The 12,505-nt window shown below is 38.3% G+C and overlaps 2 protein-coding genes across 2 annotated transcripts in view; one reads left to right on the forward strand and one right to left on the reverse strand.

The window, feature by feature from the left end:
• YAE1 (YAE1 maturation factor of ABCE1) lies at positions 1–7,344 on the forward strand. The gene is made up of 4 exons (XM_071736149.1): positions 1–322; positions 1,316–1,455; positions 2,946–3,067; positions 3,452–7,344. Exons 2-4 carry the CDS (start codon positions 1,339–1,341, stop codon positions 3,879–3,881), a joined length of 669 nt encoding a protein of 222 aa, XP_071592250.1. The 5' UTR covers positions 1–322; positions 1,316–1,338; the 3' UTR covers positions 3,882–7,344.
• LOC139792913 (mediator of RNA polymerase II transcription subunit 1-like) overlaps positions 5,667–12,505 on the reverse strand; it is a 23,175-nt gene continuing 16,336 nt past the window's right edge. Inside the window, exons 9-16 of the mRNA XM_071736882.1 lie at positions 11,854–11,919; positions 11,280–11,388; positions 10,439–10,563; positions 9,975–10,087; positions 8,068–8,260; positions 7,698–7,793; positions 7,176–7,284; positions 5,667–6,027 (exon numbers count right to left, since the gene is read on the reverse strand). Coding sequence (XP_071592983.1) covers positions 5,667–6,027; positions 7,176–7,284; positions 7,698–7,793; positions 8,068–8,260; positions 9,975–10,087; positions 10,439–10,563; positions 11,280–11,388; positions 11,854–11,919 — 1,172 coding nt within the window. The remainder of the gene's footprint in view (positions 6,028–7,175; positions 7,285–7,697; positions 7,794–8,067; positions 8,261–9,974; positions 10,088–10,438; positions 10,564–11,279; positions 11,389–11,853; positions 11,920–12,505) is intronic.

The raw sequence follows: 12,505 nt of genomic DNA on the forward strand, positions 1-12,505 counted from the left end.
CGAGGCTGCGCCCGCACTTAAGATGGCTGCCGGCCTCCAGGGCTTCAGACGGGCTTGGAAGCTGTGGGGCTGTCGGTTAAGATGGCGGCTGTTCTCCTCTGCCTCCGTGGAGTTTGCCCTCGGCCAACATGGCCGCCCTTCCTCTCATACTTCCGAGGGCAGTGAAGCTGCTTTGCCCTCAGTTAACATGGCGGCCCCCAGCGAAGGGGAGAGTCTCTTGGCGCGGCCGCCGTGGTGAGGGGACGGAGCGCAGAGGCTGAGCGAGCAGCGGGGAGAGTTGAGGCGAGGCGGGGAGAAGGCATCGCTACCGACAGTGCTTGAGGTAAGCTGGGCTTCTACCGGGCCGAGCGGCCGGCCTTGAAATGGCGGGGCCGGGGCCGCGCCGAGGGGTAGGCCGTGGCCCTGGCCGAAGTTTTGGCAGGGTGTGGAGAAGCGGGGCGCAGCTCTGTCCCACCGCGTACCCGGTGGGACAGGGAGCTGTGGACAGGAGGGAGCCTGCAGGCTGCGGGGCTGCTGCCTGGTGTGTCCCAGGAAAAGCAGCGTGGCCGGGCACAGCGCGGCTCTCGGGGCCCTCGGGTCGCTAAGAGCCGGTGGTGCCTCTGAAAGAAACGACGTTTGTTGGTCTGTTGGGAAGTAAAAGCTTCTGCCAGTGTAGTGAATTATTTGTGAGTGACCTTCTAAGGTTTTCTTCAGTGGCAAAGATGAAATAATCCAATTATGTCTTCTTCCCTCTGCAGTAGAAGTAGCTAGCTCTTTATTAAAAATATCCAGGAGTATTTCTATTCAAGATTTATGAAGATGGTTAAGTATAAGCCTAACCAGACCACTGAAAATCACAGGTAGAAAGTCTTTGCCAGTTATTAACTCTGCAGGCAATTACCTTTGTACAGAACTTAATGCACTGCATGGAGGCTACATGGAGCTATTTGTAAGAATCAAGTCATAAAGTTGTTTCTGCCTGCTGCTCATGTATGAGCAGCATTTAAAAATGCTCATTTCTCTTGTGTGTTTGTGTCACTGCCACAGAAAGGGGAGAAACTGCCTTAAATTTGCCTCAGAAACTGCAGAAGTTGCTTTCCCAGTGATGATTTGACTGGCTTCTCTTGACAGATACAGCCTGATGGTAAAGAGCATCCGTTTTCCATGTGGAAACAACTGTTCAGAGTGAAAAATCATCTCCATACACGACTTCTCATCAGAACTTGCGTTTTTTGATACACTTCTAATCTGGTGCTTAGCCAGAGGGACTTCTAAAAGTTTCTCAGTTTTTTGTTTCTTTTGTTTGTTTGTTTGTTTATTTAAACCACATAAACAGAGGTTGTAGTCAGCACTGCTGTAATGTCCTGGGTACAAGTTGCAGTCAGCCGATCCAGTGAGGATGTGTTTGATGAAGATGCAGATGAGATGTACCTACTGCAGAAAGAGTGGAACAGCACCATGAAAAAAAGATTGAAGGTATTTCTAGAATGATGATTTGGTAGTATTTTTAACCATTTTAGATTTACTGATACATATTGTTGATTTAAAGAGGGAAAATAAGAGCAGCTGCTTAAAAACCATCATGGTTTAGTTTTTTCTGATTGTCAGGAAAATGTAGGGATTTACAGAAACTGTTCTGGTGGTTGTCAAAGAAAAATATTTTTTATAAAAGGCCATTGGTGCCTTCTGTACAATCATGTACATTTGTAAAAGGCAGTGCTAAATTCTGATGCAATCTACTACTTGTAAATATAGGGCAACAAAACTAAACAGTGCTAATAAAGAAATATGAGATGTTTGGGGTTTTAAGTAGAGATCTTCAGCAGTCAGATTTAAGATATGTGGCTCCATGTGGAACCACAATTGGGCACTGCAGTCTGGATAGTTCTTTGGCTTGTTTATTCTCCTAGTGAAAAATGTGTTTTATGAAAACTGCCTTATCCAGCAGCCCTTTCATCTTTGGAATTCTGCAGTGAACAAAACAAGTACATAAACCCAGGTATCAGCAGATACATGGTCATTCAGGGTAGGACTCATCTGCTCATGGGTGAACAGCATGTGGCTGAAGCATATGAATGGAAGTTGTTGTGTAGGCTGTTCATGAGGAAGAGAGCTGTTGTATTACTCTTCAAGGAAAAATCTCCTCATCTGAGCTCCTTGAAAAGACTGGATTTCTTAAGAAGCTGTTTGGCATTCTTACAGAAATCCCTCTGGTGTTTTATGAATACATTCTGCAACATTATAAAATGTTATTTAGGCCAGATCTGTATTTTATGCAAAATAAAAAAACATTCTTGTTCCCAGCTATTTTTCCAGCAAGGCCACAGGTTTCTTCTCTCATGAGCAAATAGAAGTTACCGCTCTTAAAACTTGCAATTTTGATGTGGAAAAAATTAAGAATTATCCTGCATTATATGGTAATGTGATTAGAATATTTAAAAAATTTAATTTGATTTACAATCATCAGCATTTTTTACAAAAAGTAATTACAAGGTTATGGGCAAATTTGACTCACTCTCATCACCATCTCCTTTCCAGCAAATACAGTAACGAGGTTTAAGAATTAGTTTTCTGAAAAGAGGTACATGGATTATGGATTGGAAAGTACCTCTCCTAGAGGGGAGGCTTTGCAGCCTATCTCTTTTCAAATGCCTAGAATACTATATGAGGTTATTCTTCAACAAATTGTTTATAAGGAGTTGGTCATCACAAAAGCAAACATGCTTTTCTGCAGCTCTCTCTTATTTGTGTTTCTAATACTTGTTGTCATCTCCTTGCTGGAGTTCGTTCTGAAACTTGTAACTTCAACACACTACAGAAAGCAGTTATGTAGCTGGGAGAGATGTTCAAACCTAGAAGCTGTAATTTAAGAGACTGAATACTTGTGTAAACTTCTTCTATTATGGCACTGACATAAGTCAGATTTTTCACTTTGTGAACAACCTGTTTCACTACTTGTATTACAGGAAGGCTATAGGGATGGAATTGAGGCTGGGAAAGAACTTGCCCTCCAGGAAGGCTTCAATCAAGGTTATAGACATGGTGCAGAGCTGATGGTTACCTGTGGCCAATTCAGGGGAACCCTGAAGTAAGTTAAAAACTTGTTAAGGTCATGTATGCCTGGAAGATGTGTATGGAGGCATGTAATTTTTTTGTTTGTTTTAACTAAACAAAAGAAGCACATTGTCAATCTGTCCAAAATGAGAGTTCTCAGACCTTGAATACAGGGGGATTGCCTACCTGGCTGTAGCTTGATCATTCTTCAAAAACAGTCATTCAGCTGCTTTTCAGAATTTATCTGAATCTGCATCTTTAAGATTATTATTCAGTTCTAGTGCTTGAATTTCCCAGAAAGATGAATGAGACATTTATGCGGTATAGATACGTTGTCACATTGTTGTCTCCCTTCAGCAACTAAAAGTTTGCATTGATACATGTAATCGTGTATTTTGTTTTTTTCTTGGCTTTTCAGTGCTCTCTTATCCTGGTGTCATCTTAATGGACATGATTCTGCCTTAAGTCAGATAAATAATCTTCTCGGTGTGATTGGAAAGCATGAAGAAGATGTGCTTAGGTATCTGAATTCTACTGAACAACAGCCACATCTTGGACATATTTTAGATTCTGTTCAGGACATGGATCTCAATTGCACATCTCCAGCTGGGACAGAGTACAATGAAGTTAAAGCTGGAAGACATGAAGATGCTGGCAGCCCTAATGACAATGTTTGGACAAATAATGGTGAGGTTGGTTCCTTGCAGTCTGAGTGCAGCAAGGCAAAACTCTGTACAGAACCTGAAAGGTCAACTCTTGCTTGGGTTAAAAAGCAGACTGTTTGGCTAGTAGAGCAACTAGGCTTATCACTGGATGTACTCCATCATGTCCAGCAGCTGGAACATTAGTGTTTCTGTCTCATGGTATTTAAAATAATATGAACTGAGTCTGATTCTCGGTTTGTGGACTATGTACAGACTGATGCATTGCTTCATTTTAAGGAAATCTGATTTTGATACTTTCCAATAGAGGTAATTTCTGTAAATCTTCACCATGCTTTGGCTTCTTGCAAAAAAACCCCTTGCTTTCAGTCTTAAACATAACTTTAACAGAAAGAGGAAATGACTTTTAAAGCTCAACAAAGGTTTACTAAATGTGTTTCTGTTCTGTATCCAAAGCTGTCTTCTAACCTTCGTTTTTTTCTTTTGGCAGCACTTTGGAAATAGAGCAGGTCCCTTAAATAGCCTGGCTAAATAGGTTCCCTCCAATATCTAAAAAATAAATGCCCAGTGCTTTGGACAAGGTATTATTACAGAATAAGCTGCTGTTGATGATATGCTAACTCTATGCAAAAACACAAAACAGGTTTCTAGCATGATATGAATCTGTAGTCAATATATAAAATACAGTAATTTTTCCCCTTTTGCCAAATTCTTCCTCATATCTTTTGTAAACACTATGCAGTGAACTTTCACAGTTTAAAACTGTTTTTTCCTCCTCAAATACATCCATTTATATCACTTTAACTGAAAACACACCATTCTCTTAAAATGCAGAATTACTGACTATTCCATCGTTTTACTGTTTGATCACTACTCTTACTCTGTTAGACCACACTGAACATGTTTCCAGTCTAATGAACTTCCTTTTGTTATCTTTGTATTTATTTTGCCAGTCTCCCTAGCCTGAACTCTTTTCCTCATTCCCATAGTGCTTTTACCCAAACTCCTCAAGGTGGCCAGGCTTATTCACCTTTTCTCAGAAATATGTTTTCATCCACAAATGCATATTTCTGACAGCTTTTATATTTCTGTGCCAGTATTCTGTATTTGACTCTCCTGTTGCTTGCCTTAACTGTAGCTGCAAATTGCTGTGGTCAGGAAGTCTTTTTCTTTGTGAATACCAGTGTTTGTTCTACACTATTTAAACTGATTTACAGTAAGTTAGGAGTTTAGTTGTTTTAAGTTGCTTGGAACTCTTCTTTATGTCTGAAACAAAGCAGATCTAGACAGAGACAAACTGAAATTTTGAACAACTGACCTAACTATACTTTAAAAAAAAATATTTTCACTCACAGTACTGATGCCAGAAAAAAAATAAGGTGAAAATTACTTGAGTGTCAGAGACTGAGTTACAATATTCTTACTAATGACTCTGTTATCCTGCCATGGAGCTTGTAGACAGGTTCAAAGGCCATTCAATAGCACTTACGCATTAGGGGAAAACAGAACTGCAATTAAGAGTATCTAGTTGAGCTTGTTTTAAGAAGAGTGGTCAGATAGGTCTGTCTGCATTAATTCCACGGGTACAAAATTGTTCAAACCATCCTTTTTCTCAATTTATTTAGCATAATACTGACATGGATATACTTTTCTACAAGTTCATGTGTTATATTTCAGCCAGATGGAAGTTTTGTCCATAATGTGGTAGAATTAAGTATCTGAATTTAGATACTTAATTCAGACAAAAATAAAGGTTACTAGAGCAGTGTTAGACTTTACAGATTTGGAAGGTTAGAAATGCAAATTCTAGAGCACTACTTCAATATACTTAATGGTGTACAAAGAGTAAACTCCATTTGCAAATTACTACAGTGAGCTTTCCAAGCTCTCTCCAACTACTTCTGCAAAAGCAATCTACACCAGGGAAAGTATTTATTTTGTGTTTGACTATCAAACAATAGATAGTGTGTTTTACTCATCTGTCATAACAGCTTCTTTACTAGCTGTGGAATTACTTTCCTCCCCTCTACACAAAGTTTCTGTGCTTACTGTGGGGTTACTTTCTTCCGTATTATTACCCACAGCTTCCAGTTTGGCTGCAGAGAGATTTTCTTCTGGGCTGTGTGTAATACTTGGCTTATCTGTCACTACCAAACCCTGCTGCCCAGGCACAGAAAGGCTTTCTTCAAGACTATTGGAATCCATAATTGGTTCAGAGGCTGGTTCAGGTTCTTGTTTCAAGTCTGCTTCCATGTCTTGTGTTTCACTATCAGCTTTCACCTTGGCCGCATTCCTGAAAATAGCTCTCATGACTACTGGGACTGACATGCAACTGAAGGAGGAAATGAGACATTTGTTAGTATTTCATCCATTCTTCAACATATGATTTTAAAACTCTGGCTGCCGCCGAAATGGTGGGTGAAAAACAGCCCGTGCATTTTTTTGCGTTTTTTTTTTTTTTTTTTTTTTTTTTTTTTTTGCCTTGTACCTTGTAGATGTTACATTGTAACTACAATATAACCAACTATAAGTTCTATACCGGAAACATATGTTGACACAGTGAAATCAAATGCTGGATCTTTGAGCCTGGCGTTGCAAAGAAGCTTTGATAGAAAAATGGCGCAGTTGTTAAAGAAAAAAAAAAAAAGACATAAGGGTGCTTTTAATGAAAGCCTAAGCTAATTGAAATATATTCTTGCTGAGTTTTAAAATTATAACTTTTATGTTTTGTTTGAGACAGGCACAGAGATTATATCTTCTCAAAACCAGTATCTACACTAGATGTGTTTTTCTCCACTCCAACAATATTCACCTGGTTCCAGGAATAGTATCTATTATCCTGTGACTTAAGTCAGGGCAGGCTAATTAAACAGGTTCAAAATCCAGCCTGAATTGATCCTGTTATTATCAAGTAGATATTTGTTTACTAGTTCATGCCAAATGAATTAGTGCTCTCAGGCCTTTCTTTTCCATATGTTCCTATATCACAGCAGCTTGCCTCTCTTGGAATTTGTTTCAGAAACAAGCTAGAGACAGTGTTGTGGACATGCCATGTAAATCTCACTAGCTGAAAAGAAGCACTGATTGATTTTAAGTAGATGTGAAAAAAAGTCTTTTCCATGATATTCTGAATTTTGCCAGTCATAAGATTGTCCCCAGCTAGAGTCTTCAGAAAATCATGTTTACAAAAGAAAAGAGCATCTTTCTAAAATGTTAAAACTCTCTTCACTCAAAAGTGTCTCCCTGCCTCATGTGCCTCCTACTAGAAAAAAACACTTTGCATCACTACTAATGGTTAAAAATTTTGAGAGAGGTTCTTAAGACGCTGAAGTAACTTATCCTTAGCACAATAATTTTACTACAGTGATGTTTTCTGGTTGCAGAATTTATGTGTGTGCACTGTGAACATACATGGTATTTCCATTAAATGGACATGAGAGGTTCATTCCAACTGTTATGAAACAAAATAAAACTACTTACCGTTTCACAGCTCTTGTTATAAAATCATCACTAGAATTGAGAGTTGGATCTTGAGGATGTAAATGAAGGTGACACTGAACTTCTCTGGATGTTCTGACATCAATTATCACTAAGAAAGACCAGTATATAAGCATTTCAAAATACACATTTTAATAAATGTTGAAAACCATCCTTTCATTGTGGTGCTTCAAGAGAGGTAACATTGAGATCAGTTTGAAGGGACTTTCTGCAATGCTCTTGCAAAAGATTCACTTTCCCTAATGTCCTTAAACCAGAAATAGTAGAAGTTACAATTCATTAATCTACTGCAGGTTGAGACAGAAAGTACTTGAATTTTTACATATACTTTCTGTTTTACATTGAATACAGGATACTTTTTAGAAAACAGTTCATACACAAGTGCTACTTCGTTTTTTTCATGGGCTGCATGCTTTTGAGAGAAGCCCTTAGTACCTCTTCACTACTACTATAAGAACCTTGTCAGCCTAACAAAGAGGACAGAATCAATTATTTCACACATACCACATGCTAAATTTTCTGTTACAGGATGAAGGAAGAAGACAGAAAAGCTGGTGTTCTTGTGTGGTACCACTTCAAAGTAAAGCGGTTCTGAATCATCTGGAGATAAAATTAATATTTATGAGTCACATGCCATAATTAAAAAATACCAATACAGTAAAATCTAATTATTCATTATTTTGGCAACTTTGTTTATAGAAGTGTCAGGCTAGAGAGTGTAATACTAGTAATACTAGAATTAAGAATTTTTTGTCATTTAAAATACTCCACAAGTAATGACAGCTTTGACAAGGTGCAGTAAATCTGTTAACACCCAGCTTAGAGGCAAGTTTCTCTCTAGTACTCTGCCATTACTTCCAGCCATGCAGTTTACCTTCATTGATATGCTTCTGGGAGACACAGCTGCTAATGAGACTGTTATATGCCACCTGATGTCGAAGAATCTCTATTACACCAGGCACACATTTCGGATGGCTAAATGGGATTTTGCTGATCAGAGCTCCTAAAAGTGATTTTTCTGAGCCCGTGTTGATGCAGTAACAGTGCTTTGGGCAATCTGGAAGAGACTGAACAACAAATATGGTGATATTTCAAGCACTGAAAACAAGAAAGTAAAGCTTTGTGTTATCAGGCAGCTGTACAATCTGGCAGCAAAAATAATTTTGGAAGACATACTTCTAGCATCTTCATCATGTCTCTCTGCATTTCAGTAGAAATATTATCCTTAGAGGGAGATAAATGACATCCACTCTCCCTCCCAAATCCACCCAAATGTGGTGAATACACCCAGAGCCAACTGGTTGGGAGTTCAAGTGCCACAAGTTATTCCAACTGCTCCTAAGAGCCCTGTAGGCTATGGAAACATTAACAACCAAGATCTTCACTCAGAGGAGCATCACGGTGCTGCTTGACAGTTCTACAAATGGGACAGTGGTTTTGCCTGAAACCTCTTCAGGGCATCATATGTTGTTCCTCCATCCGTACTAATTTTTTTGGAGAAGCTTTTCTGGCTAGAGCATGCCCTGGTGATTCATTTGAAGACAAGACAGTAGGAAAAATTTGCCACCTGTCCATGTTGACAGTGATTCTATGTCAAAATTAGAAGTGCAAGATTGTGTTAGGGACTTCAGGATGCCAAATGGCAATTGCTGCCTTAAGGACGGGGCTGGGCAGTTATTTGGCAGGGTTTACACTAAGAAAAGCTGAAGAGCAAAATAAAAGAGCTTTTCTTTGTGTGTCCATGGAGCAAAAGGGTTTCTCCACATTCCTTGCAAGGTTAGAATTGATATAGTAATTTATTTCTAGAAATAAAATCTTTAAACTCAGAAGCAAAACCGTCTCCCAACAAGTACTAATATTTTGAGTATTACAAAGTCTTTCATGTGTATCTAGTGGAAATAAAAAATTCATCCCATATTAAGGGTTTTTATAGAGGAGAGCTTCACTAAAGCTTGTTTTAGCATGGTATATACTTCTTGCTACCTTTTTTTTACCACAACCTCAAAGTCCGAGAAATATGTAGGCAATAGGATCTAATAACACTGCTAGTAAAAGAGAAAGAAGTGCCCTTTTGTTGCTGTGAATTGCAAAATTTATATTTCCTAGCAAAAAAAAAAAAATAGATCTTTGAAGTCTGTCTTGTAGCTGCCCTGTACATAAGTCTGGCAGAAAGCTAAAATGCTTCCTATTTTATAACTTTTCTTCTACATCCAATGCAGCCTAAATCAAATAATTTAAAATGGAAGACATCTACAGTTAAACAACCATGGGTCTAGATAGTAATTAACATCACTGTTGTAACACATTACACTTTTCTTCCTACCAGTCCTTTTAAAAACAATCAGTTTTATCAGTATTATCAAGAAATCTGTCTTGTTAAAAAGGTGTGAAATACAGCTTGACATGCAGCATGATAAACACCTTCAAAAATCTAGGTAAGTACTATCTTGGGACTTGCTCCTCACACTAGCCAGTAAGTTTCCTTCTTCTTAAGGCATTAATGATGTTCTTATCAGTTTTTAGAAGAGTAAATGTTAGGTTTGCACACTGAGAAATGAGTATGACTTCAGCAGCCACGCACACATTGTGTCCTTAATGAGGATGAGAAGCTTACTTGAAGGGTCTAATCTTGTAAATAACTTGAACTTGAGCTGTTTCCTAAAGAGCATCTAAATACTGTTGGGATTCTGGAAAGTCTGCATGTGTTGCTTATGGGGAAATATAATTCAGAATCTGTTTTGCACTAAGGCAGAATGTATGCCAAAGTCACACTATACTCACCACAAAGAAACAGGAATTATGTGCAGACAAGTCTCCACTCCATTTTTCTTTAAGCTTAGACTGAACAATCAGCACATATAGAGGAGCCAGTTTCAGCTCAGTAACCTGAATTCCTGAAACCAGGTAATTTTATTTATTAGCGTTGAGTTTATAACTGTACATGAAAGCTAAAAAAAACAAAACAAACAATTTTTTTTAAAAGACAAAAATATTAATCTCATTTCTTATTCCCTTTTTTTGCTAATGGGAATTTGAGACAGAGTATTTAACAGTTTTGTCTGTAATTGTCACATCTTTCTTAGAACATATGGTTGCTAAAATACTGCAGTTGTGCTTAGAGAACTGAACATGTTCTGCCCCAGAAACCAGCTTTTCCACTTACAACATTAACACAGGAAAATAAAAAGCAAATTAACAATGCATAGCCATAGAAATACTTAGTCTTAAAAACAGTTACAACATGCCTGTGAGCCCCTGTATCTCTTCAATACTGGATAAGGACATAGGAATAGGCTGGTGAAATTTCAGTACAAAAAAAGCTGACAAATCCATGCTGAGTCCATCAGCCAGTGGCAAAAAAACAGGGTTGCTGGGGAAAAAAAAAAAAAAAAAAAAAGAAGTCAGAATGAAAGCTTATTAGAGAAATTGACATAAGAAAGACCCTTAGTGCAAGGTCACAGTCACCCCAAGCAGTTTCCAGGCATTTTCTGTCTTGACAAGTTTTGCTTTATACATGAAACTATAACCTTTAGTGTTTAAAACAAATATAATGTCAAGGCTGGCAGAAAGGAAAAGTGAGGCACGAGAAACTGAGGAACAGTGCACAAGGATGTTTGCTATAAATCATTCTCTTATTTCAGGAAATTACTTCAGACTTTCCCTCCAGCCTAGGACTGTATTAGAGAGAGATGATGTGTCAGTATCCATGGTGGAATGGCAAAGTATTTTATATAGTTCAAGTGTAATATCCCTCAATATATGCTTTATTTATTCTGAAACTAGGCAGGAGTTGCTTGTTGAATCCTAGGAAGTAAAGTAATACTGTTTCAGTGGCTCCTTCTGTCTCCAAATCTATGAATAAATCCATTAATTTAATGCAATTGACACAGTTAAATATGAACACAATAATTTTAAAGTCCATTTGGGAAAACTGCAGAAGTTACAGATTGTAAGAGGGTGTAGCTAAGGGGCATAATGCCACCAATAAGACAGAGCTCCTTGTTTTAGGAGAGGCTAAAGCTATGTTATACTGAGGTTAGTGACTTGTAAATCCACTTTTGAATTGAGAAGTGTTCAGGGTCTCACCTGTCCTCTCCAGCTTGAGAATCTGCAAGCAGTGGAGAAAGAGGAAGTTTGTGTAGCACATCTGTGCCTTCCACAGTTACAACTGTTTTCATCACATCTAATTGGGAACCTGAGGGAGAGAGAAAACTGCATTATTTCCTTAGTGTCAGTGTAAATTACTTCTATCCATACAAAACTCGAAATGATAGGTACTTTCAAAAGACAGGGATAGACACAATGTCTTGGGCAGCAAGGAGAAGCCTGCACAGACCACATAAAAATAGTCAAAGTTTCCCAATGGTGCAACCACTTTGGGGATATGGCATAAAACAGATCAAGCAAGCATCTGTCATTCTCATGCTGGCTAGGCAGTTATCTAGCTACCACTATCACTGCAATTTGGGTCAACAGCCAAGAAATGCCAAAGTAGTTCCCTGATGTACGTTATAATTGTGCTAAAGTGCATCACATAAATCATTCTGCTCAACTAGAATTTGAAACCTTCTTTCTGAGTTTCATTAATGAACTTTGTTTAATGAAACAGCTAGTGCTGAGAAAGTTAGAAGATTAGTTATTTCTGCTTTTCTAGCTTTACCAGGATTTAGTTCTGCTTCCAAAACTTCGTAGGGAGAAATATAAAATTCAATGTTCATAGGTGTTCCTGAAGATTAAAAAAAATCCTGTCAGTACACATATCAATAGAGGAAATCTGTTAAACATCTTGACACAAAGGGGAAAAAATGAGGGAACTGGAGATGGCAGAAGGGGATTCCTCATAAGGGTACATCTCTAGTAACAGTATATGTTCAAACCACAGCATTTTCTAAGTGTCTAACAACCAGGCCCTCAGTGTATAAAGTAACCAAACATCTTTGAAGGGATTAGATTAAGTTTCTATCTCTTGCTCAATAACCTATTGTTTAGTCTTAGAAATACTAGCTGAACCACTAGCTTTCAGTGGCCAGGCTGAAACAGAAGGAAAAGTTGTAATACTTGCAGAACAGACTCATCAAGCTGTGCAACAAGGCAGTGATAGCACGTATTAGAAGTACTTTTATGAACCATAACATTGACAGCTGAAGCTCACTTCCGACTGTAGATGAGTCAAAAAACATATCAGATGAATGTATTTGCCTTTTAGGCAACATGAGTATTATCTCAGATACTATGACTGTCATCTCATGGTTACTCCCAAATTGTGGTTTCCCACATAACCTCAGAATATTGCTGGCTTTGCTTTTAGGCTG

Source organism: Heliangelus exortis, chromosome 2 (assembly GCF_036169615.1).
Source record: "Heliangelus exortis chromosome 2, bHelExo1.hap1, whole genome shotgun sequence".
Classification (NCBI taxonomy): domain Eukaryota; kingdom Metazoa; phylum Chordata; class Aves; order Apodiformes; family Trochilidae; genus Heliangelus; species Heliangelus exortis.

Excerpts from the sequence above, each read along its gene's own strand:
- YAE1 (XM_071736149.1), top strand. The coding sequence starts at position 1,339 with ATGTCCTGGGTACAAGTTGCAGTCAGCCGATCCAGTGAGGATGTGTTT. Across the intron at positions 1,456-2,945 it reads CCATGAAAAAAAGATTGAAG|GAAGGCTATAGGGATGGAAT; the intron begins GTATTTCTAGAA and ends CTTGTATTACAG. Across the intron at positions 3,068-3,451 it reads CAATTCAGGGGAACCCTGAA|TGCTCTCTTATCCTGGTGTC; the intron begins GTAAGTTAAAAA and ends TTGGCTTTTCAG.